The sequence below is a fragment of the Felis catus genome, chromosome C2, assembly GCF_018350175.1.
Source record: "Felis catus isolate Fca126 chromosome C2, F.catus_Fca126_mat1.0, whole genome shotgun sequence".
In the NCBI taxonomy this organism is placed as follows: domain Eukaryota; kingdom Metazoa; phylum Chordata; class Mammalia; order Carnivora; family Felidae; genus Felis; species Felis catus.
The window spans coordinates 84087274-84114896 of record NC_058376.1 but is presented as its reverse complement, the minus strand read 5'-3'; the positions used below and the strand labels follow the sequence as shown (position 1 = coordinate 84114896).

General features: G+C 35.9%; 1 protein-coding gene and 1 long non-coding RNA gene across 4 annotated transcripts in view; both read right to left on the bottom strand.

Moving 5' to 3' along the window:
- Nucleotides 1-1137: 1137 nt before the first annotated feature.
- LOC123380008 lies at nt 1138-7317 on the bottom strand. Its single transcript, XR_006585218.1, has 2 exons — nt 5348-7317; nt 1138-1410 (listed from the first exon to the last, which is right to left on the bottom strand). It is a non-coding gene; the product is annotated as an uncharacterized LOC123380008 (long non-coding RNA).
- A 6738-nt stretch (nt 7318-14055) lies between these two features.
- Nucleotides 14056-27623, bottom strand: part of DCUN1D1 (defective in cullin neddylation 1 domain containing 1) — a 34675-nt gene continuing 21107 nt past the window's right edge. For all 3 annotated transcript variants that reach the window (XM_006936246.5, XM_006936245.5, XM_023260363.2), the window contains exons 5-7: nt 18755-18837; nt 18199-18295; nt 14056-16900 (exon numbers count right to left, since the gene is read on the bottom strand). In XM_006936246.5, the coding sequence (XP_006936308.1) occupies nt 16821-16900; nt 18199-18295; nt 18755-18837 (260 nt within the window). In that variant the 3' untranslated portion in view covers nt 14056-16820. The remainder of the gene's footprint in view (nt 16901-18198; nt 18296-18754; nt 18838-27623) is intronic.

The following is a 27623-nucleotide window of genomic DNA, read 5'->3' as shown; positions in this document are numbered from 1 at the left end:
AATAAGAAATTTCATGTCTAACCCTAACAGAATTCTTGATTTTTTTCCCCATTTCTAATCCAGTTTTCTCCCATTACAGTTAATGACAGCATCATCCACACAACTGTTCCAATTAAAAATTTTTTTTCCTGGGGCACCTGGGTGACTCAGTTGGTTAAGCATCCAACTCTTGATTTCAGTTCAGATCATGATCTTATGGTTCATGAGTTTAAGCCCCGCTTCAGGCTCTGTGCTGACAGCATGGAGCCTGCTGGGGATTCTCTCTCTCCCTCTCTCTCTGTCCCTCACCTGCGAGTGTTCTCGCTCTCAAAATAAACAACAACAAAAACAACCACTTGAGAATGTCTTTCCTTCTCTCCCCTGACATAGTCAGTCATCTATCATTAAATTCTCTGATCCCACCTTCAAAATATATCCCTAATCTGCCCACCTCTCTTCTACCATTATCACATCAGTTCAAACCAGCATCACCTCAAGTCTAGACACTAATCTCTTATCAACCTGGGAACCATTCTCCACACAGGAAACAGAGTCCTCTTTTACTTTTCGTTAAGTAGGCTCTTTGACCAACATAGGGCTTGAATTCATGACCCTGAGATCAAGAGTCACACACTGTAGGGGACCCAGTCAGATGTCCCTAGAGTCATATTTTAAAAGCAAAACTCAAATGCTTCCCTTCCTTATTTTAAAATCTCAGAAGACATCCCGATGGACTTTGAAATTCAGACTCCTTGTGCTGGCTCACAAAATCATAATATGTGATGTGTATCCTGCCTGCCCCTCTGTTCTCATCTTACGTCACTCTCTCTTACCTAATGAGCTGCCACATTACTGCCTTCCCTTCTGTTCCTCAAACTTACCAAATCCATTCATCCCTCAAGGATTTTGCAGTCCTGTTCTCTCTGCATGGAATGTTCTTCTTTGCTAGGTCTTCATGTGGCTGGCTCCTTTTCTTTTGGAGCTCCAGCTCTGCCGAACAATTCAGAATCTCTAGAAGTAGGACTAAGCGGTTACATTAAAAATAAGCTAAAAAATTCAAATACAGCGAATCTGAGCCAGTGAACTAAGCATTCTTTTCCTCGTGTCTGTAAGCAAGTTACGGATTTGTTAATAAATCTAGAAATAAGCATATGAGTATCCAATTCAAAATTGTTTTTCCTTTAGGAAAATGTCTTTCACACTCAGTGCAGACAGTGGTTATATAAGGCCACTGGAGCGGCCACCAACAACAATAAAGAGGCTTAAAGAGAAGAGGTATAACATTCTGTGATTACAATCTGTGGAGACTTCCAGTCAGCAGCTAGCCCTGTTCCATGAAGTCATTCAGGGATCCACATTTTTCATCCTGTTGATCTGCCATCCTGGGACATTATCACCACCTGCATGGCTGAAGTTGAGTTGACATGGGTTCTAATTGACAGGAAGAGAAAATGTGGAAAAATAATGATGTTAAGGCACTAATCCAGAACTAAGACACATCATATCTGATTATTCTATTGGTAAGAAATTAGTTATGTATCTACACAAAGCAACGTCCCCAGACAGGTAACCATGAGCCAACTACAAGGAACTATGGAAGTAGGAAGAACAGATTTTGATGGACTTTGCCACAGTGTATGTGGAGCTAGGTTTTATTTAACACTTCAGGTTACTCAATAACATCTCTTCCACCAGAGAACGATCCAACAGATTGGAGATAGTTTGTTGCCTATGTTTCACATGAAGGCATTATGGAATCAGAGATTGTTGATATAGAAGGAACCCTCATTTGACAGATGTAAAAACAGATTGAATTGAAACACACTTACCCTCAAGTTTACAATGGTCAGTAGTGGAATCAAGGCCCTATCTGTTTTTCTGATACTTACCAGAATGCAACCGTGGAAATACAACCACATCTTCAGTTTCAACACTGCCACCTCTCTAAACTGATATTGAGATGTACACATTAAAAAACTGGCTATTCATAGAACCACCTCTAAAGCTGTTTATGGGACATAGTTGAAAGCATCCTGTGATATCTCTATTCTACATATCAAAAGCAGTGTGTTCTCACTGTGTTGAATTCATAAAAAATCTTAATGATAAGAAGTAAAATCCATCCATTCTTTTCCAATAATCTTGCTTTAAAAGTACTGAAGATTTAATAATTACACATAAAATGCAATATGAATTAGCTATTCTGCAGTAGAGTTCTAGTTCTTTCAATATTTTTAAGACTTCTCATTCAAGGGTTGATTGTAAAGATAGAAACCAGGTTCTACAAACTGAAAAACTGTAACTGTTTATGGTCTTGGAATTAATACCTGCATTTCATAGTGTTGTGAAGATTGGACAGTAAAGTATCAATAAAGTGCATGGCACAATATAAAGCTTAGTGAGTGCTCAAAAAATGGAGGCAAAACCCAAAAGAGGAGGGCTATTTCAACAACAAAAAAAAGCTACATTTTTAACACTTGGAATGTTTTTCAAAATCTCAGCAACAACACTAATTCTCTTTTTATGAGAAAATAATTACCAATTCATTTATCAAGCATAAAATGCCTCCAGATTTCTAGGGTCTGGGAAGCCAAAGGTAACCACAACTTATGGGCAACTGTACAGTCTTGGGAACATCTTAGGCACGAATGTCTGATCCACCTGTAAAAAGAGAACTTCATGGCTACCCAACCTATCTCCAGGATGATAGATCTCCTTGGAATTACTGTACTGTCTTTCCCACTCAGACCAAGTGGGGTAGCTTCAGACCAGATTTTCATAATAGGAAGTTATGAAAAAAAGTCATTTTGATTAGGCTTACTTTACAAATGACTAAATTCACCTACTTCCCATCTGTAGAAAGCAGTGGGAAGAATCTCACCAGCAACTTCAGAATGAGGCCACAGTGCAGTAAATTCTCATTCATAGTTATAAAGGTGCTGCAAATACTGAACCATTGTTCCTAGAGAAATCAGCCTCTGGTTACATTTTCATCAACCAATCAATATATAACCTTGCTTTTTGTGTGTTTCTCTTTAAAGACACTTTAACATATATATAATGTACATCTATATCTATATATATTCACTATATATATAAAGTGTATGTATATATACAAAGTATATATATATGTGTGTGTGTATATATATATATATATATATATATATTATATATAGTGTGTGTGTGTTTAATGTAAGCTCTACACCCATTTGAACTCATGATCCCGAGATCAAGAGTTGCATGCTTTACTAACTGAGCCAGCCAAGTGCCTCAATTTTTATTTTTAATATGTATCATTGATTCATTAACATTGAACTCACAACCAACAGAATTTATAACTCATGCCTGAATGAAGCTTAGCTAATGCATGCATCGTCTCCATAAGGCACATCACGGCCTCTTGCACTTAGAATACAAGACAGCACTTCAGCACTACACTTGTGGCCATTTTAAACAGCAAAATCACTACCCCCCCCCCCCAAAAAGCATAAAATATGAAAACCGTGGCACCATATATATCAAGAAAAGGACATTTGTATAAGGTATGAGAGCTAAAACATGAAAGCAGAGCATCGCCTTGTTTGACCTCAAGTAGGAATGTGCGTGACAGGCAACTCAAATTTTTGCCACTCTGTACATGGCCATAAAATGACTGCCTAGGTATTGCAAGTATGGATGTGGGGATTACAAATAGAGTTTAGTGAGTAGGCAAATTCACAAATACAGAATCCACAATCAGAACTATTAATGTTCTTCTTAATTGATTAATCAATATAATTTTCAAATCTAAGTAAACAATCTTGCATGTTAGAGCTTTTATCTACCACAAGAACTAAAGAAACTTAGAGGATTCTTAAATTTCTTCTTTCAAAGATTTAGTGTATATTCACTATGTGTGAAACACTTAAGTGCCAAGGATTCAGAGTCAAATAAGCCACAGTCCTTGTTATCAATATTGTTCTTGTGGTCTAATTGGAGATAGACAAGTAGTATCCATGTACTGTAGTAAGTGCTATAAAAAGAATAAATAGAAGGAAAGGGTACAGGAGCACAGAGGAAAACCATCTAAATCAGATTGAGGCATCAGAGAAAGCCTTCCAGGCTGATGACACCCAAGCTGTTCTGTTGTTATTTTTAAAACTACTAGGAATCATTTAAAGTAAAGGGTACAGAAAGTGGAAAATGCACACTAAGGAAAATACATGAAAAGCCTTCAAGGTGCAAAAACCCAATTACACAAAGGGTGCACATGAACTGGGATGCAGGCAGAGAGTAGTGTGTAGAGGGTGCTGGTTTAACTAAATTAAATGGTAAGAACTTTGTTTATTCAGGGACAACTCACCAGCAAATCCCTCTCCTATAGCATCCATCTTTCTGCCTACTGCATCTTTCTCATACAACCATTTTGTAATTTCTCCGATTTTTACAAAATCTACTCTTCCCCTTCCAGCTACTACACTGTTTCTTTGCTCCTCTTTGTTGCAAAACTACTTGAGTTGCCTGTCCTCACTATCCCAACTCCTCTTCTCCAATTCTCCCTTGAATGCACTTCAATCAAGCATTCTCTTTCCATTACTCCAGCGAAGCTGTTCATCAAGGTCAACAATGACTTTCATATTGCTAAACCCAATATTCAATTTGTAATTCTTGTTTTTCTTGAGCTATCTGCAGCCTTTGACAGTTTATCACTCCCTCCTCCTCAGAATAATCTCTCCACTTGGCTCCTACAACACTTAGCTGTTTTTCCTCCTACCTCACTGGTCGCTCATCTGTTTTCTGTGCTATTTCCTCCCCTACTAACCTGATCTCTTAACATTAGAGTTGTCTCAGGGCTCAGTCTTTGAACTTCTCTTTTCTGTCCACATTCATTTTTGGTGATCTCATCTACCTACTCAGAATTTCATTGGCTCATATAGGCATCATAAACACGTACCCTGAACTGAGCTCCTAATCTTTTTCTACAAAACCTGTTGCTCCCATATCTTCTAAATCTTGATGAATAGCAATTCCACCCGTCCAATTTCTCAGGCCAAAAACCTTGGAATAATCTTTGAGCTCTTTCTTGCTTCGCTAGGACAACCCCTCCTCCTCTATGACATCACTCCTCCCTTCATTTATACCTAGTTCCTCAGAAAATCCAGTTAGATCCACCTTTAAAATATATCTTTTTGTCAGCTCCACTGTTTCCACCCTGGCCTGAGTTACCATCGTCTCTCATCAGGATAATTGTATTAACTTCTTAGTTGACTTCTTATAAATGATCTATTGCTGTAACTAATTATCCCAAAACTTCAGCATCTTAAAATAACAAGCATTACCCCACAGTTTTGGGGGATCCAGAATCTAAATGCAGATTCAATGTGGGTACCTCACAAGGCCACAGTCAAGCTGTTAGTCAGAACTGTAGTCCCATCTGAAGGCTCATCTGAGAGAGGATCAGCTTCCAAGCTAATTGATGTGGTTGTTGGCAATATTTAGCTCTCTATGGGTTGTTGGACCAAGAGCCTCAGGTCCTCACTGGCCTGAGGTCACCTTCAGTTTGTCACGTGGGCCTCTTTTAAAGGCACGTCACAAAATGGCAGCCAGCTTCCAACAGTGAGCAAGTGAGAGAGCAAGAAAGAACATGCAAAATGGAGACCATAACAATCTCAGAAATGATATCCCATCACTTTGCCATACTCTATTCAGTAGAAGCAAGTCACTAGGTCCAGCCCACAGTCAAGTGGAAGGGATTACACATGGGTGTGAATCTCATGAGGCAGGGATCATTGGAGATGTTTTAGAGGCTGGCTACTACAACTCGTCTCCTGCTTTCACCTTATCCCTCCCACACACACATACACAGTCTTTCCCCAACCTATCAGGTAAGGCACTTTTGTTAAATCTCAGGTACAGAACTGATATTTCTCTGCTCAAACTCTCCAATGACTTCCCACCTCACTATAAAAACCAGAGCAGTAACAATGGCCCATAAGACCACACACAATTTGCTGTTAAGATTTTATTTTTTAAGTAATCTCTACACCCAACATGGGGCTCAAACTTACAACCCCGAGATCAAGAGTTGCATGCTATACTGACTGAGCCAGCCAGGCACCCTACTACCTGTTACCCTTGATCTCACTTCCTATTACTCTCCTCACTCCCTCATCTCCAGCCTGCTAGCCTCCTTGATGTTCCTCAAACATGCTGCCAACTCAGAGCCTTTATGGTTGCTATTTGCTATGCCTGCAAGCTTTCATCAGATGTATGCACAGCCTATTACTTCTTTAGGTACTCAACTATCTCAATGAAGCCCTCCTTGATTACCCTTTTTAAAATTGCACATTCTCCTGTCCCCTTCCCTGCTTTTCCCCTCTCCCTGGCACTTCTCATTATATATCACAATATATATTTTACTTATTACATCTCCCCACACTTGAGCTCCACGAGAGCATTTATTTTTTTGTTCACTGCTATATTCCTGGGATAATATCTGACACATTAAGGGATTAGAGACATTTGAATGAGTGAATTAATTCTGAAAGCTCTGAGAAGTCACTAAAGGATCTTAATTAAGCCTTTTAGATAAGACATCCAGGTAACAGCAAGAAAAAGTGGTTGGAAGAAAAGTAGACTAAAGGTATATAGGAAGCCACAGCAAGCACTTAGGCAATCCAGGATGAAAACTTAAAGGCAGTCAATATATCATATGGACACATAAAATAGTGATGCAAAACTTGTAAATATTCCAAAACTGATCTACAAATTCTATACAACCGTCAAAATCCCAGCGGCATTTTCTTGCAGAAATTGACAAGCTGATGCTAATATTTGTATGGAAATGTGAGGGACACCAAATAGCCAAAATTTTTTTGAAAAACAAGTCAGAGGAGTTACATTTCCTGATTTTAAAACTTAACTAACAAAGTTACAGCAATCAAGACTATGTGATTCTGGCATAAGGAAGGACATATAGACTGATGGGAATTAAGAATCCAGAAATACACCCATATATTTATGGGCAATTGGTTTTCAACAAGAGTACCAAGACCATTCAATGGAGGAAGGAATAGTCTTTTCAACAAATGGTAAGGGGACAGTTGGATATTCACAGGCAAAAGAATTAATTTGCCCCCTACTTCATGCAATATATAAAAATTAACTCAAAATAGGTCAAAGGAATAAAGGTAAGAGCTCAAACCATAAAACTCTTATAAGAAAACATTAAGTGTAAATTTTCTGACATCAGATTAGGCAATGGTTTCTTAGATTTGATATCTCAAGTATAAGCAAAAGAAAAAAAAATAAATTGGACTTTATTAAAATTAAACTTTGTGTCACAAGGAACTATCAAGAATGTGAAAAGACAATCCACAGAATAGAAAATATTTGTATAGGGGCGCCTGGGTGGTGCAGTCGGTTAAGCGTCCGACTTCAGCCAGGTCACGATCTCGCAGTCCGTGAGTTCGAGCCCCGCGTCGGGCTCTGGGCTGATGGCTCAGAGCCTGGAGCCTGTTTCTGATTCTGTGTCTCCCTCTCTCTCTGCCCCTCCCCCGTTCATGCTCTGTCTCTCTCTGTCCCAAAAATAAATAAACGTTGAAAAAAAAAATTAAAAAAAAAAAATATTTGTAGATCATATATCTGGTAAAGATCTAGTATTTAGAATATATAGAAAATACAGGTTAACAATGTAAAAAGTAACTCAATATAAAAATGGGCATACAACCTACTCAAATTAAATACTATAGAAATAGAAAAACTGAGCAGACCAATAACTAGTTAGAAAATTGAATCTGTAATTAAAAAAAAAAAAAAAAAAAAAAAAAAAAAAACCTTCCTAACAAGGAAAAGTCCAAGACCAGATGGCTTCACTGGAGAATTCTAGCAAACATTTAAATACTAATCCTCCTCAAACTCTTCCCAAAGATGGAAGAAAAGGGAATGCTTCTACACTTATTCTGTGAGGCCAGCAATGCTGATACTAAATTGGCCAGACAAGGAAACACTACAAGAAAACTACAGACCAATATTCCTGAAGAATATTGATACAAAAGTTCTCAACAAAATACTAGCAAACCAAATTCAACAGCACATTAAGGAATTCTACACCACACCAAAGTGGGAGTTATTCCCACAATGCAAGGATGGTTCAATATATGAAATTCAATCATTCTGATAAACCACATTAATTGAAGGACAAAGCCACATTATCTAGCTAATTGATGCAGAAAAGCAGTTGACAAGACTCAACACCCTTTCCTGACTTAAACTAAAAATAGAAGGAAACTATCTCAACATAATAAAGGCCATACATGAAAAGCCCACAACTACTATTATATTCAATGGTGAAAGATGTAAAACTTTTCGTCTAAGAAAAGGGACAAAACAAAGATGCCCACTCTTGCCACTTCTATTCGGTATGCCATTGGAAGTCCTAGCAGAGCAAGTAGGCAAAAATATGAGAAAAAAATGCAACTAAATTGAAAAGGAAGAAGTAAAATGATTGGTTTGCAATGAATAATCTTTTATGTAGAAAATCCAAAGATGCCACATGGAAAAAAAAAACCACTTAAAAAAAAAAAAAGCAAAGACAGAGGGAGAAATGGACAGCAGTACAATAGTAGGGAACTTTAATACCCCAATTTCACCAACGGGCAGATAACTCAGACAGGATATCAGTAAGGGAACATTGGACTTAACATGTTAAACCAGATGGTTAATACCTTGAATATCAAAAGAACTCCTTCAACAACAAAAAAATCCAGTAACTCAGTTCAAAAATGGGCAAAGAACTTGAATAGACATTTATCCAAAGATATACAAATGGCCAAGTAGTATATATGAAAAGATGCTCCACATCACTAATCAGAGAAATGCAAACCACAACCACAGATATCACCTCACACCATTAGAATAGCTAACATATAAGAAAAAACGTGTTGGTGAGGATGTGGAGAAATTGGAACTCTTGTGCATTGTTGGTAGGAATGTAAAATGGTAGAATTGCTATGGAAAACAGTATGGGGGGGTCCTCAAAAATTTAAAAATAAAACTACCATATGATCCAGCAATCCCACTTCTGTGTATATATCCTAAAGAATTAAAAGTAGATATGTGCACACGTAGGTTCAGAGCAGCACTATTCACAATAGCCAAATGTCCACTGACAAAAATGTTGTATATATCTACAATGAAATATTGTTGTCTTAAAAAGGAAGGAATTTCTGTCACATGCTGTAACGTGGATGACACTTGAGGACATTAAGTGAAAAAAAGCCAATCACAAAAAGATAATTACTGTGTTATTCTTATATGAAGAATCTAAAATAGTCAAATTCACAAAGTAAAAGGGTGTTTTCCAGGGGCTGGAGAGTGAATACATATTTTCAATTCTCTTACCTTCTTAGGAGTGGAACTGCTGGGTCATATGCTAACCTAGGTTTCATTTATTAACAGCCAAACTGTGTTCCAAACTGGCTGCACTGCTTTATATTCCCACCAATGTACAAGGTTCCAATTTGTTCACATCTTCATCAACACTTGCTATTGTCTTTTTGATTAAAACAATACTAGTGGCTATGAAGTGATAGGTCATTGTGGTTTTGATTTGCATTTCCCTAATGACTAATGATGTTGAACATCTTTTCATGTGCATAGTGGCCATTTGTATATCTTTTTAGGAGAAATGTCTATTCAAATTCTTCACTCATTTGTAAGATGGGCTGTCTTTTTATTGTTAAATTGTAAGAGCTCTTTATATATTCTGAATACAAGTCCCATTATATTTTTTAAATTAAGGAAACATATTATACTTTTTATACCACACTTCATTAACTTCCAAAATATTTTCAAGGTAAAATACATTCTTTAAGCACACCAAATGTCACCTTAAATATAAATTGCATGAATATTTACAAATTTAAAGCAACCACTGCTTTTTCAAATAAATGTTTTCCAAGCCAAGGGGGGTTACTATATATGGGGATGTATATGGGGATCCACAGCTGAAAAGATTTACAGAGATAAATGCAATGTATGGTGGACCTTATTTGAATTCTGACTTGAACTGGAAAAAAAAAAATTGAGACAATTTAAACTACTGACTGGATAATTACTAAGAACTTGTTAAGTGGGGTAATGGTATAGTGGTTATATTTAAGTGTCCTTACCTTTTACACATAAATACTGAGATACAAACAGGATTATTTGCTAAGTGGGACTTGCTTCAGAATAGGTCAGCATTGCAAAGGATGGGTGATATACAGATAAACCAAGATAGGCCATAAATTGATCATGCTGAAGTAGGTTAATTATTCTACTTTCGTGTAGGTCTGAAATTTTCTGTTAAAAAAAGAAAAAACACTAATGCCCATTATGTAGAAGAGCACAAGTAGCTGGCGGTGACTAAATTGTTACAAATTTAAGAAATTCCCAGTTATCTCAAAGCGAAAGAGCTCTGGGAAACTTAAAAGGACTGTAACACATCTGTGCAGAATGTTTCTACAATGTTTTAATTACCACCAAGTCACAGGCTAACTAGCTAGCTTTATCAACTATGATATGCACAACAGCACCAAACACCAGCCATCAGCACTACTCACCTATGCATTTCATCTCCTCAGCAGAGTTCTGAGGGACCAGAACTCCCACCGGAAGCTTGTAACTTTCCTCTGTGGCTACAGAAAATACTATCTTCAGCTAAGTACATGTCTATAGTAAGTAATTTTACAGCGATCCCTTAGGCCACCTTATACTCACCCAAATTGCATACCCAATCAATGGACACGAGTTAGGATGCTAGGTATAATTTACACAGTTAAAATACATACTCACCAGAATGACTATAATAATTAAAAAAAAAAAAGACAAGTATTCACAAGGATGTGAAGAAATTGCAACCCTTATGCATTGTGGTAGGAACATTTTTAAACAGTACAGTCACTCTGGAAAAGAGTTTGGCAATTTTTTAGAAAAGTAAACAAAAATTTTCCAACCAAACCAATAATTACACTCCTAGAAATCTACCTGAGAAATGAAAACATATGTCCACACAAAGATATATAGATGAATGTTCATGGCATTATTCATAATAACCAAAAAATATGAACAATCCAAACGTCCATCAACCGGTGAATAAACAAAATTAGTACAGCCATACAATGAAATATTATGTAGCAATTAAAGGAACTAAGTACGGCACAGTCTACAACATGAATGAACCTAAAAAAACATGCCAACAGGCTGGATACAAGACTTCCAAGTTGTATGATTCTACTTATGTGTAATCTGTAGATGAGGTAAATTTATGAAACAGATGCTAAGTGGCTACCGAGGACTGGGACAGAGAGGGAATCAATTGCAAAGGACAATGCGGGGAACTCTTATGGGCTAATGGAAATGTTCTAAAACTGTACTGCGATAACGGTTGCACAACTGTGTAAATTTACTGAATCCACGGAATTGTGTACTTACAATGGGTGAATTTTATCATGTGTAAATTATAGCTCAATAAAGCTATTTTTTTAAGTACCATTACACCAGTCTTAGAAGTGACTATTTTAAAGCTCTGGCTGACAGCCTAATTCATTTCATATAATTTCAAAACAATGAGTTCTGATCTATTACCAGGATTAAGAACACTTTTAGCATTTGCTTGAAGCCTCAACATGCTATTTTTAAAGGATTCCAAGTACATACATACATCTCTAAACCTTACTGATCAAGTATTTCTCTTGTAGCTATGTGTCATGTTAACTATAAGATAAAATCGTTGTCTACAGCCTACATTACCATTTTCTCTTAGCCATTTTTCCCCCTAAACTTACATCCTACACTATTCCCTTTTGTAAAAATCTTGCTATTGCCCAGTGTTCTATTAAATACAAAGTTTTCTTACAGTATTTCATAATTTGCAGGAAAATTTTAATATTTATATTGAACATGCTTTCTACATGTATACATTCTATTATCGTTTTCTTTTGTTTCATCATTAAGCCACTTACACATACTGCCTCTTCACTGTTTCAAACAATGAAATTTTTCAAACAAATCAAGCTTTGCTTTCACTATTTTGGTTCAAAATTCCTCCTTCCTTGCTTTAAAAGCTTAATTTGATGGGTTCTTCTTTCAAAGCAGTGCTGTCTTCTATGATCAGACCTGCTTTAACTTTGGTCTGACTCATCTCTTCCCATTCCACTGAAAAATCTGCCAAAGTGGTAATGTTTCTGATAAGCCAGACATTTTTTTTAAAAAAACTTCTCTTAACCATTTTTCTCCAAACCAAATTTCCTATGAAATGCCATTAACCTACAGGACACAAAGTAGAAAGTTGTGGATAAAGTGGAAGAGGCACCCTGCTGCCTGCTGTGACCCAACCTCATGGAACACAGCAGCCTCGAGATATGGCTTAAAACCAATGCTCTACATTACAAGTCATATTTCTGCATAGCACGAATACAAAAAAATTAAACTGAAAATATTTAAACAATACATATAAGAAAAACTTGGAAGTAAATTAAAAAATACTTTTTAGAATCTCAATTTTTTAAATGGATAACCATAAAATGATTCCCCAAATAATTTGTCTTTAAAACTCCGCAAATAAAGACATTACTTTTTAGGAATTCTACCTACTACAAAGGTTGTGTACTGTTTATCTTAATTTCCTTATTTATGACAAATTAAAAAAGATCAACCGCAGAAAAGCCCAAAGCCACTTAACACTATACATTGAGTTGTTAAATAAATGAATTGGTCAGCAGGAAATGCCAATTACCCAACAGGCAGTAAAGAAAATAAGATGGCAAGAATGCTCTGGTAAAACCATTTCTGTATCTGTATTATAAGTTAAAAACAAAACAAAACAAAAATCAACCAGCACTATCTGCCTCCAGAAATCAGATACAAATCAAGCAAATATTCAACCAAAATGGTGACAAATACTAAGGATAAACCTGGACAAGGGGATTAGTACTATTAAGAATTATCAAGATTGTATTAACTACAAAATATAAACCCCTTTCCCCTCAGAAATAAAAGGTAAAGGTATCATGATACGTAACTTCATCACATTTCTATAAAATAAAAATAGAAATTATTGCTATTATGACTGTAAAAATGGAGGCAAGTAAAGAGTTTAGAAATATACTTGTTTATAATCAATTAAATGATGAGCCATAATTTGAACCCTAGTTATCACATTAAGTAGAAATCACAATTCAGGTATTGTGTCCTCAGTTATTAAGATATATGTTAAATAGTTCACATTTTAAAAACATTTTATCATTACATAATCAAATTTGATAAAATTTTATCAAAACATCTATGTATTCAATATAAATCATATTGTTAAAAGTTTTATAAAGTAACATTTAAAGAAAACTGCTGAGGTGCCAAATGATTATTTTCTATTAAATATACAACTTAACATTTAGAACTACATAAATTAATTCTTGCTAAAAGTTGATTCAGGTTTACAAAGGCATACTCTGGGAACTATAATAAATTTCCCCAGCACCACTTTCCTTTTTCATTCCAAAATTCTTTCATTAGGTTGAACTTTCTTCTGTCATTCATAGATAAAAGTTACAGAAGGTTTACAATACGAAGTCTTAATAGTAACAGGTTTTAAAAAATCTAAGCAAAGTGCACATTAAACTAGCTACAACTACTCAATTTCTTGATTATCATCAAATAAAAAATAGATGAACACTTCATCACTTAAATCTTTCTGAGGGAAAAAAAAATAGTATAACCTTGCTTAAATAAGAATTCCCCAGTAGGATATTATATAAAAGATATCCCATGTTATTTTATTAAGTTCTTTCTCTCATTAAAACTTTTTAAAAGTCTAATGAACACACTTATAATGCCATATTACACAACTACAGTACTGTTAATTAAATAAAGCAGCCCAGTATAGTTGTAAACATTTTTAAAATGTAGCAAAAATGTAGTAAACAAGACTTGGCATGTCTTTTCTTCCCAAAACTTGCCATTACAATGCTCTTTCCATGAATAATTATTCTTCCTGGAAAAGTCTTAAGGTATATTTTAGTCTTTAAAAATATTACACTGAAATAATATGTGAAAAGATTTAGTCATGGCAATTTCACTGAAGCTTTTATTGCCTCTGTTGGTAATATGACAGGGATTGTAAGAAGCACATTTGAACTTACAGAGATATGCAGATGATAGTCACTAAAGATAATCTTGATCTCAAGTATTTTTTAGATGTGGGCACTTCTAATTTTATACACTTTACTATTTAAAAAGCAGTACATTTTAAAATGTGTACCTGTTTTGACATTTGGCAAAAAGGAAACTGTACCTATGGTTCAATTTAAAACAAAGAATCCGCCTGGGGAGTTTACCAAAATGAAGACTGAAACACTAATGAATTAAAGCATTTCAAGGTGTGTGTGTGTGTGTGTGTGTGTGTGTGTGTGTGTGTGTGTGTGTGTCAACATGTCTCTTTCAATCTCTCACTCTTGTCAATCTCTCTCACAAACGCACACACATGCACACACATACATGGCCATATGCATAAGCATTGTTTTAATATAAAATATTCCCTGTAACCAGGCATTTATCCTCAAAATAATCACACCACATTAAACCAGTCTTCTCTTTTCAGCCCTAGTAATAGTATTGTTTAATTCTAAGATGCCGTCATAGAGTGAACAACCTTAACTTTTATGCTACATAATTATATTCAAAGCTTTATGTATTTTTTGTTTATAATTACACAGTAATTATAAATGTTTAGTACCAAAATGATGACAAACACTATTTTGTTGAAAAAGGTCTTGCATTTAAAAGGAAAAGTCTGTAAACCCAAGGCACTAAGCCATGAACCAATATCAGACTTTGAAGAAAACAATTTTCTATTGGAAAAAAAAAAAAAGCTAATGGGATCTCATTTTAAAACACAGCATACTCAAATTAATCAATCTGAAAACAATACCATAACTCAAAATCTTCCAGACAAAAACAAAATAGTACATATATATATATCTTTTTAAATTTTTCATAATTGAAGTTCGTCTTTATATTTACAAACATGAAGTCAGGAAATACTGAAAGCAGCAGGATTCTTCTTTTTTTCTTTTTTTTTTTTTTTTTAATAACCAATTCCAGTAAACTGAATAGAAATTTTCAAAATATTCTTTTGGTAGAATTATATTCTTGAGTTAAAGTTATGATTGGAATATTAATATAATATCTATGGGGAAAGCTTTCTAGTCAGTTTCAGAACTGTGTAAATAAAAAGTAGTAGTAAGATGTCATTGTTTCTTAAAATCATTTCCACATCTACATAAAATGTACTGCTGTTCTGAAGTACATTCCTTTGATAATTTCAACACTGGACCTTATAGAGTTGCCTGGATATACCAAGCAAAATCTTTTCCTGCTAGAGACCAAAGTCATCCAACATATGAAGTTTTCCATTTTTTTACTTGCCTTACAGAAATGTTTAAGAAAGCAATAAACCCTTCACATGTCAGGAAGTGAACAGAGAAATGAGCATCTTCAGCATGAAAGCAGTTCACGGGTCTTGTAATGAAAAAAATACACACAAGAGAGAATTCTGTTTTGACGTGAAAACTGAGCTTATTTGAATAAAACAAAAAAAGGTGAAGAAACTAATTTATGAAAATAAAAGCCAGATTGGTATTTTGCATCAAGTACATGCTTGCTTGAAAATTTTTGCTCCTGAAGTATTTGGCAACCACAGTGATCAGCAGTTAAAGGAATTTCAACAAAATAAGAAGTCATCAAAAATGGACTATTTGTCTGAAAGCAGTACCTATAAGGATTGAACTTCATGGCTCATCACAACCATTTTCAAAATTTAATTCCTACTATCTTCTTATAAATTAAGAGAATTTCATTTGTGTTCCATAGTGCGCTGACAAAAAAACCAAAAAACAAAACAAAAAATAAAACCCTCATGCCTAAATTTAGAATATTGTATTGTGTAGCACTCTAAAACATTCAAAACAAATTAAATAGTTTAACTTATTCGACAGGCATATAAGCATTTCAAAATCATAATGAAATCCAATTATGTAGTGCATAATGTAGACAGGAGTAGAATCTAACATTATGCAGACATTTTCTAAATAAAAGCTCCCTGTTAAGACAACTATATATAAACATGGGTAAGGTAAGTGCAGACTAGTTCTGTGGAACCTTTTGAAATCGAGGGTCTGAAACACAATAAATTTTTCAGGTAGGCACACCAAGTTATCCTAAAAATTTTTCACATTGGTTATTTTGACATCAGTTACTCTACTCACATCAACAATACATGTGATTTGCCCGGGAAAAAAAAAATCCCCCCAAACCAAAACACCATTCCAGATCCGGTACACTTAAATATATCACTCTCATTGGAAGTGCTATCAGCATAGTCTTTGCAACTAGCCCAAAGCATATATTTAAGAAGTTTTTATAAATTGTTTGTGATGTTCATATGTTTAATTCTTATGCCAAACTGTTTTCTGATGAAGACAGCATTGTGCTTTATGCAAGAATGGAAACCTCAAAATAATCACCATAAAGCTCCTAAGACTTATGGGAGAATAAACTAGGATGGTCCACAGATATAAGATGAAATCCACAATGTTGGAATTATAAATGTTTAGAGCGGCCCAGACTAGAAGACAAGCCCAAACCACCATTAGAAGAATGAAATACGATATGGTCCAAGATGTATCCTTAAAGTTTTGACACAACCCTCAGTCTGAATTGTGAGGATTGATCTTCAGTTCAGTCCAGCCAGCAGAAATTGACTGTGCAATTTTCCGTTGTATTTATTGTACAGACTATGTACATTCTAGAAGGTTCCTTTAGTGCTACACTGTTGTACTTTTTGTCCCAGCAATTTGAGGGCGTGCAAATTCCACAAAGTCATCAATAAGAACAGGCCATGCTCCTGGAAAAAGAAAAAAAAGTATGGGAAAGGGAAAGAAAGAAAAGCAGAAATAGGGCTAACATTTTAAGAGAATCCTTTACTTTTAAAATGCCTTCCCTATAACAGTTAAAGCGTGTCATTACAAATATTCCCACTGAGAAGACTCCCAAAATTCTAGCTTTTTAGAGTTCCTACCTAACATACTTCTTGTATTCTCTCTGCTCTATTATTCCAACACTTGATCAGCCCCTGAATAATAAATGATAACTCTCCTAGTAATCAATGAATAATATGGTTTTCTGAAGGCCCCCAAACTGGCAGCCTAAGAAATGGCCATGCTATAATGGCATGCTGCCAGCACTGAGAGCTCAGTTAGGTAGGAAGAAAAAAGTTTCCAGGCATTTTGTGGCAAACTTACAAGGGAAATTAACAGCAAGTCTCAAACTCTATCCTATTTCAGGACAATAAATTGCTAAGAGATTTTAAATTGCAGATATGCATGCCTCTACACATCCACATGCCAACCTCCAAATCAGAAAGTTCTCCAGTTTTGTGTAAGGCCTAACAGAAAGCACAATTATCACCAGATTAGACATTTCTCACTTATTAGTAAAAACTAGACATCATAATGAAAACAAAGAGAAAAAATAATATTATCTCTGGTTAGACTACATAGTTCCAGGACACTTTTAAGGAGGCCAAGGTCACTGGAGATTTCTCAAAGACTACCTCTATTTAACAGTCTCAAAAACACATCCTGCTAATTCTCAAGGGAGGCTACATAAGTATATGTGAAGAAATCAGATCACTGCCACCTCTCAAAAGACAAAAGCACATCACTTGTAGTAGATGGTAACACCATCTTTTATACACATGACAAAATATCAGAAAAGCATTCAATTGATAGGATTCAAATATCACATTTACTGAATGTCAATAGTACTATGGTAGACAGCTGAAGTGCATTGCAAATTAGACAAAGTCACTAAACTTGAGTTTACAATCAAATTCAAAGACAAGACAGATAATAAAAAACACAAAAATAGAAAGGACAGTAAGAAGAGTAATGAGTAAACTGAAAATCTAAAACATGCATGAAAACTACTCTGCCTTTCTGGAAGACAGGAGTACTGAGTTGGTATTTAAAGAAATAGAATAGAGATTGGTAAAGAGGACAAAGGCATTTTATATGTTCATAAGAGCACAAAAAATCAGAAGACAGAAATCCCAACTCTAAGAAAAACAGATGTAGACAAGAAGGTCAAGAGTGTGTGATAAAAGAAATTAAAAAAAAAAAATTAAGGAAAAACTTTCATTACCTTCTTCATCATAATTAGACATGTCATCTGCAATCATTGTACTGAAGTCTAAAAGAAGATTCCAAGTATCTTTTGGTATTGATCGTTTATGATGTTCCTATTTTTAAAAAAAATAAGCAAATAACATCCAAATCACCAAAAAGTTTCAAAACATCAGTCTAAACAATGCTAAATTCAAGAATGCAGAACCACCTGTGTAATCAAGCTATGATAATCAAATTTCTCATTCTGTGTCTACTACATGCTCTGAGTTAGTCATGCTTTAAAAAACATTTTAATTTAGGGGAGCCTAGGTGGCTCAGTCAGTTAAGCATCCAACTTCGGCTCAGGACATGATCTCACGGTCGTGAGTTTGAGCCCCGTGTCAGGCTCTGTGTTGACAGCTCAGAGCCTGGAACCTACTTTGGATTCTGTGTCTCTCTCTCTCTCTGCCCCACCCCCGCTCATACTCCGTCTCTCTCAAAAATAAATAAATATTAAAAACAAATAAATAATATTAATTATCTTCAAAGTAAAAATGCAGAGAAAAGATGAGCTGCAGAAAACATGAACTTACCAACAAAAATTTATTCCATAAGTCTAAGAATTTAAATCTTCCATTAAGCACTAAATTCCAGTAGGCAATGGCCATTTCTAGATCTGTAATATTAAAAATAAATTATGTATTTCAAATTCCATGAATATTTATCCCTGCAAAAAAAAAACAGGTAAGACCAAAGATAGCCAAATAAATAAATAAAAAATAAATAAATAAAATGAATGAATGAATGAATAAATAGCTTTTTTCCTAAATACTTAGGTTTTCAAATTTTCATACAGAGATAAGATTAAGGTTTGTATCCTGTGTCCCTCACCAATGAACAACCCTTCAGGGCAAAAAGAATGCCACTTACCTCATGGGGGTGGGGGGTGGGGTTCTGAAGTTTAAATTAGATAATGTAGAGAAGCATACTTGACTAGATTGTAAGTATTAAAATGTTAACGTACATCGATGTTTCTCAACCTCAGCATTTTTGACATTTGGGACCAAATAATTTTTTGATGTGGGGGACTGTCCTATATGACATTAGCAGCATCCCTGGCCTCTACCCAAAGCTCCACCCTACTCCCAGTGGTGACAACCAAAACTGTCTCCAGACATTGCCAAAGCTACCCTGGGGTGCAAAACTGCTCCCAGTTGAGAACCACTGATGTACATCTTCAGGCTGTAATGCAAAGGACTGCTATCTACAATGACTGATCCTGGATTTCAGAGACCATTAAGAATATTGATTTAAAAATTAATCAACTAAGATTTGCTTTTTTAAAAGTTTGATGAAGATGATATAAATGGCTATTTAACTGCATGTGGAACAGAGTGAAACCATACTGCCACATGAAAGTACCATACCTGTCATGACAGAAAGACCTATGATCACTTTCAAGGAATTACACCAATTAAGATAAAGTATCAAGCTTTTTATGAGTAAATTTACATCTCTGGGTCAGAAAAAATCATATCCCAAGTAAAAGTCCTTTTAGATAATGATCTCTAAAACACTCCTGATAATCGGAAGAACCATGAGACTAGTAAAGACTCCAAAGAGGTTCACATTTTACCTCAAAAAACAATATAAAGACCATAAAGCAAAAAATTCCCCTTCTTCACTGGACCTTCACTTCTTCAAGGATAGGGACAAAATATCCCCAAACTAGTAGACTGAAACACACAGTAGGCATTCAGAAACCGCTGAAAGAATGAACTTCCTACAGTTCCATGTGCAAATATACTACTTACCTTCAAATCCATCATTATGTCTTCCTTCAAACTCAGTGGAAAAGGTGGCACTTTTTTCTCCTATCCAAGGATAAGCCCCTAACACCACTGTTCTTAATACATCCTGCCTCTTCAATAATCCTGTCTACTGATTAGTTTTACTCTCTCCCTACATCTTCAACTTTGCTTTGTCTTCTGCCTTTTCCTGCTTCACAAAGAAACAGCTCAGGTTGTAGCTCCTCCCTTTAAAAAGAACTTTCTTGGGGACTCTCATCCCCTTAACTAGCTACCCTCTTTCTCCCTCCCTTCACAGAAAATCTTGAAACAGTAGAGTCTTCTACTCTTATATACATAATGTGCTTCTGAATGCATGTCTAAAAGTCAAATTCAGATCCCCAGGTATTAAGAAAACTAGAAACATGCCACCAATTCCTAACCATAATACCTTTTTAATCTCTGCAGACTTCAAAGCTCTATAGACAATATTCTTTCCAGGGTCTTTAATTTTGTTCTTTTCTCTACCAACTAAACATGTAATTGTCTGCTTCAGGTGCAGTAAAATGGCTATTAGCATGCTTAATGCTTTCCTTCTTCACTTCAAATGCACTAAATTTATGAGAACTAAGCTTATTACTAGTACTAGCATTTTTTTCCTTTTCAACAAATTTTCACAAAATAAGGATAAGAAACAACAGACATAATCAAATAACTACAAACCATGAGACACCCTATAAATGCCCATTTGTCAGGTGATACACTAAGGAAAGAATCTGCCAAGGGTAGAAGTGTATGTGTATCATGTATGAAGGTTTAGGTTAACTTTTTGTAATCTACATTCATTGCCCATTTCCTAACCTCCCACACACTTTTTAATTCCATAAACTAGATTGAAAGTAATCTCTACCAAATAAACACTTTTATTCCTTGATTTGGCTGTCTGCCATATTAGACAAAATTGAATATGCCTCCTAGATGGAAAGGTCACTTCTTTCAGCTTTAATGATAGCACTCTATTATTTCCCTCTGTCCTGTCTTTCTCATTCTCTTTTACTGGGTCCCCTTCTTCCATTCATCCACTTGATGTTGGTGTTCTGTGATACCGTGTGTCAGCAAGAACCACTTATAATCCCTGTAGATTTTTCAAACCCTTGCCTTTTTTCACATTAGACACTTAATTGTCTTTAACAACTCCTAAATCTTGAAACTTGTATCTCTATATTTTAGATCCATATATCTAATTGCCTATGGACAACTTCAACTGGGTATCCATAAACAGCTCAAATTCAACAGAGCTCAAACTGAACTCATTATCTTCCTCTACAGACCTGCTTATTTCTTCTCTCAATGTCATCACCCTACAGTGTTTCTCAATGAAACACAATTTCGCATTGTCAAGAACTGCCCTATACACTGAAGAACATTTAGCACCCATCTAATGCCAGAAGAAACCCTCAGTCATTATGACAACCAAAAAACACCCCTACACAGTTCCAAATGTCCCCTAAAGGTGTTCGGAATTGATAAACTACTTTCTTCCTCATCACACACTTCCAGTCAGAGTTCTTTCATTTTGGCTTCTAAGTACCTTTTAAATCTCTCTCTTCCCCATCCCTACTGGCAGGGCCAACGTGAGGGTCCTCTTCGTGTCTTAGCTAAATCACCACACAGCTTCATAACCAATCATTCTTGTTCTGCCTCCACTCCTTTTATTTTTTTTTTATTTTTTTATTTTTTTTTAATTTTTGGGACAGAGAGAGACAGAGCATGAACGGGGGAGGGGCAGAGAGAGAGGGAGACACAGAATCGGAAACAGGCTCCAGGCTCTGAGCCATCAGCCCAGAGCCTGACGCGGGGCTCGAACTCACGGGCCGCGAGATCGTGACCTAGCTGAAGTCGGACGCTTAACCGACTGCGCCACCCAGGCGCCCCTGCCTCCACTCCTTTTAAAGAACCACAGTGTTTTCATATGGACCTTTAGACATACAAATTTGTGGTGTAACTTCCATGTTAAAATTCTTCAATGTTTAAAACAATGAGATACCACTACACACCTTCTGAAATGGCCAAAATCCAAAACACTGACAGCACCAAGTGCTCGCGAGGATGTGAAGCAACAGGAACTCTCATTCATTGCTGGTGGGAATGCAAAATAGCACAGCTATTTTGGAAGACAGCTTGGCAGTTTCTTACAAAACTAAACCATACTCTTACCATACGACTCAGCAATAGCCACTCCTTGGTATTTACCCAAATGAACTCAAAACTTATGTCCACACAAAAACCTGCACATGGAAGTTTACAGCAGCTTTATTTGTAATTGCCAAAACTTGAAGCGATCAAGATGTCCTTGAGTAGACAGATTATATAAACTCTGGTGCACCCAGGCACAGGAATATTATTCAATGCTAAAACAAAATAAGACATGAAGCCATGAAAAGACATGGAGGAAAACAAATGCATATTAATATCGCTAAGTGAAAGAAGCTAGTCTGGAAAGGCTATACACTACATGATTCCAACCATAGGACATACCGGAAAAGGGAAACTATGGAGACACTAAAAAGATCAGTGGTTGCCAGGGGTTAAGAGGGAGGAAAGGATGAACAGGCAAAGCAGAGGACTTTTTGGGCAGTGAAACTTCTCTGCATGATGCTATAATCATGGATACAGGTCATCCTATGTTTGTCCAAACCCACAGAATGTAGAACATCAAGGGTGAACCCTGATGTAAACTTGAACTTTGGGTGATAATGGTGTGTCAAAATAGGTACCACTGTAACAAATGTACCACTTTGGTGAGGGATGTTGATAATGGGAGAAGCTATATAATGTGTGGGGGCAGAGGGTATATAGAAAAATCTCTGTACCTTCTACTGAATTTTGCTGTAAACCTAAAGCAGCTAAAAAAATAAAGTCTATTAAAATTTTTTTAAACTCTGTGATTATTTTTCTATTGCCTTTAGATAAAATCTACAACTTCCAGTTAAATGAATTTACTTGCAGTTCCTCAAAGGTGCTATGTCGCTCACCTCTGAACAACTGAAGTTGCCCATCTCTCCACAACAGACGTGGCTTCTTTTTCTTTTGGCCTTGGAAACATACACTCATTCTTCAAGACTCAAAAATTAATCATTTTTGTGAACTTCTTACAAACTCACCCAGACAGACTTAAAATGCTCCTGACTTCATGCTCACAGACTAACAAGTCGATAAAAATATTTTCCAATGAAAAGGGAATACCTGAAAAGATTTAGTAAGTTTGGGGCGCCTGGGTGGCTCAGTTAGGCATCCAACTCTCGATTTCAGCTCAGGTGGTTATCTCACAGTTCGTGAGTTCAAGTCCCACATCAGGCTCTGAGCTGACAGTACGGAGCCAGTTTAGGATTCTCTCTGCCCCTCCCCCACTTGCTCTCTCTCAAAAAAAAGAAAAGAAAAAAAAGAAAAAGATTGTACAGGGATAAAATGTCAGTTGCCACAAGTATAGGAAAAACTGTCCTTCAGATAGAATTGCCTGAGTGACAAAGAGAACAGCCTAGCTAAAGAGAAGTGGTTTAAAATAGGAGTTTACAGTTGAGCCTCTTAAATCCCAACTCTACCACTAGCTAAGGCAACTTGGGTAACTGAGTTCACCTCTCTACAATTCAGTTTAAAATAAAGGGTACGGGCGCCTGGGTGGCTCAGTCAGTTAAGCATCTGACTTCAGCTCAAGTCATGATCTCGCAGTTTGTGAGTTCGAGCCCCGCGTCGGGCTCTGTGCTGACAGCTCAGAGCCTGGAGCCTGCTTTGGATTCTGTGTCTCCCTCTCCCTCTGCCCGCCCCTGCTCACACTCTGACTCTTTCAATAATAAATAAACGTTAAAAAAAGAAATTTTTCTTTTAAAAAAAGGGTAATAGGGGGCCCATGGGAGGCTCAGTTGGTTAAGCGTTTGATTTCGGCTCAGATCATGATCTCACAGTTTGTGAGTTTGAGCCCCATGTCAGGCTCTGTGCTCACAGCTTGGAGCCTGGAATCTGCTTCAGATTCTGTCTCTCTGTCTCTCTGCCCCTCCCCTGCTCTCTCATTTTCTCACTCTCTCGAAAACAAACATTAAAAAAATTGTTTTTAAATAAAGGTAATAGTACCTATTCTCACAGGGCTGCTGTAAGGATTACACGAGTTAATATGAGTTAATTAAATGAGAACAGTGCCTGGGAAATAAATATAGGAATCCTTACTATCACTATTATTTATTTTTAATAATTTTTAAAAGTAGTCTTATAGATTCTGAAGCAGTATAGGAAAAGAGCAAAGTGTGCAATTAGGTAATAAGCAACAACAATAGTTAGAAGGAAAAGACAGAGAAAAAGAGACAAGCAAATAACAGCATTGCCTAAAACTGAGATATTGCAGAATGAATTCTTAAGCCCTTTAAAGTAAAATTAAAATTGCAAACAGAGGTAATCCCAGTGTCAAGCAAAATCCACAAGGGCAATGTGGAATTTCATGAAAGGTGATGAACTGAGTCTGAATGAACATGGAAATGAACTGAGACTGGATCCAAACATTGTCTGTAAAGGAAACAAAATGTTGCCAACTCATGAGAGGATGGAATGGTGATTAGCAATCCTATTCACAATGTCTTTGTTTACTTAGAAATATCTTCAGGTAGCACAACATAATATAAAAGAATATAGAATATGGAGTCAGAAGATCAGAGACTGAGTCCCAGTTCTACCAACTCTAAAGTTAAGTGACCTTAACTTAATAAGTCAGCCTCTCTGACCATGAATTTCTCCATCTTTACAATGAAAAGGATAATAGGTTTTCAGTTAGCTCAAACGGCTTTTACAAGAACTAAATGGGATTATATAGATGAAAATGTGCTTTAAAAATACTCTATAAAAGTATTTCTAAATAATAAAGTAAATGTCTAGCAAATAATCTTAAAATGTTTTAAATCAACTGCACAGGTATAAGATTCTAGCTGAACCACAGTTCACAAGAAAATAACCTATGAACTTTAGTCTAATAAAAGTTCAGGAGTGTCCTAAACATGACATGGTTGCTAAAGAACAAATGTAATTTCTGACTAAACAGAATGGACAGTCTCACAAAAAAGAACAGAGTCCTGGTGCTCTCTATTACAAACAACCTCCTTCAAGAGTATTACTTACGTTCAGCTTTAAGTAAGAGTCTATTTTGAGAGAAACTGACAAATTGGAAATGTGCCTGAGAGGGGATAGTAACATGAATAACAAAGCTCTTCTCAAATGAAGAACAGTTAAAGTAATTGGAATGTTGACCCGGAAGAAAAAGAAGGGGTAAGTGACAGCAATCTTTCGATGGTCAGACTTCCTCGTACTGCAGGGGAGGACAAATAAGCGCAGTGGAAGAAAGATGTTCACTTCATAAGGAAGAACTGTGTGGTAAGAAGTAGGAGTATTCTGTGACAAGAATGGACCACTTCCTAAAACAATGTGTGTCCAAAGTAGAAACTAAATGAGCATCAGCTATGGATGCAACTTTGGATAGGTTTGAAAGGTATTTCATAAATTGTCTAATTTAAGATTCAGAAGACTACCAGAAATGGCAGGTGACTGAAGCAGACGGTGACAGAGGAAGCACCCTATCCTGGTGTCAAAGGAAATCAGGTGTCAAGGAAAATGAGGAAATATGGAAAACACCAGCTCTCATTATAACTAGCACAGCTATTTATAAATAAACCACAGTGCTGTCACTGTCACTCTGCCAATTTGTTTTGGGCCTCACCTCCTCTCCTATGATCTTCTAATTCTTCCCTGCCAAGTACTGTAATTTAAGAGTCCTGTGAGCCCTTAGAAAGGCTGTCAAGAAAACTGTTTTCTTTTTAATTAAGTTCTTCAACTAAGCAAGTCATTACATTTCCTGACACACAACACCAATGCAAAACAAAGGGAGAAATTACGATTTGTCTATTACATTTTTTTCTCTTTTACATTAAGAATTTTTTAGTTATGGGCTTACAGAAAAAAATTGAGCAGAAAGTACAGACAGTTCCCGTATACCTCCACACCCCCCGTTTTCCACTATTTTTAACATCTTGCTTTAGTGTGGTATATTTCTTACAACTGATGAGCCAATGTGGATATACAAGTATTAACTAAAGTCCATATTTTGCATGGACTCACTCTGTGTTATATATTCTATTTTTTCTTTAAATTCTAAATGTGGGATTAAACACACATAACAAAATTTACCATCTCAACCATTTCTAAGCGTATGGTTCAGGAGTGTTGGGTGCCTTCACATTGTTGTGCAACCAATTAATGGAACTCTTTTTTCTGCAGAATGAAACTCCACACCCATTAAACAATTAATACAATTTTCTTAAGCTCAATACTTATTGGGTAATAAAATAAATTTTTAAATCTCATTCTGTACAGTCTTTTTTGCAATTTTCCCTAGAATCCAAAATTCCAATTTACTACCATGTTAATATATCCAATATCTAGTAAAAAATTTTTTTGCTTTATTTTTACCACATACAATAAAAACTAAGATTCAGTATCAAAACTATATATTCACTCCAAAATATCATTATTTCCGTGCTCCAATAAGGGTTGGGGACATAACTAACGAAATAGATTCAGCCCATTTAAGTCAACATTTTATATTTGTAACATTTTGTTTAATCTTATCAAAATATTATGCTACCTTTCTAAACACAACAAAAATAATTATTTTAGTGTATACATGTAAATTCAAAACCTGTAATCAGTTTTGATTTGTGGGAAGGAAGGAAGGAGGAAACTAGAAAAAAACAGCCCGGTTAACTGATGGTCACAGATAATAAAGAAACTAACCCTACATATTAACCATCCAGCTTATTTTGCCTACAAAATTAGGTAGTTTCCTGCAAGAAGAAAATTCAACCTAAACTGAAGAATCAGTTGGAAATGAGGCTCATTATCTGTCATTTTGCTTTACAGATATTTTGTAAATCTTCAATCAATTCAATCATGTTCAGTCACTCTTCAGGCCAATTCTCCAACACTAATGTTGCACATTTATCCCTTCTTCGCTAGCTTTCAACCACTTCCTCGGTATAATCCCTATTCACATAGTCCTTTTCTCAATGCTTTTTCCCTCTAACTTAAAATATAAAGAAGGATTAGTACAAGAGGCCCCTATTAGCCTCTCCAACTACTGTATCTTCAAAATCAAAAGGAAACTCACTTCCATCCCTGGGTAAGTAATTTAACCTTCCTGTGCCTGTTTCCTCATCTGTAAAACAAGGATAAAAAAATGGCTTGCACTCCATGAGTATGTATCTGGCAGGCACATGCCAGGTGGTGAATTACTGAATGAAAGAATAACTCTTAAAACCGCTAAACATGAAATGAAGAAGCGTGTGTACTTAGCACACTGCCAGGCACACTGCAAGTGCACATTCAATGGAAGATACTGCCATCGTCAAAATCTTCAGTGCATCCTCATTGTCCACAAATTCCAATTTAAACATTTCTGTCCTGTTTATAAAAGAAGCCTCTGGTTATCGAGCCTTACATCTCACCAACTTAATCTCCAAATAAGCATTCCCACTAACATCACATCAGTGTTTTCTCTCTTCTACAAAGAGGCCAAGCTTATTTCTCAAGTTTGAGACATTCATTCTTAACCATCCTCTCAAGCACCTTTTATCTTCCCTTG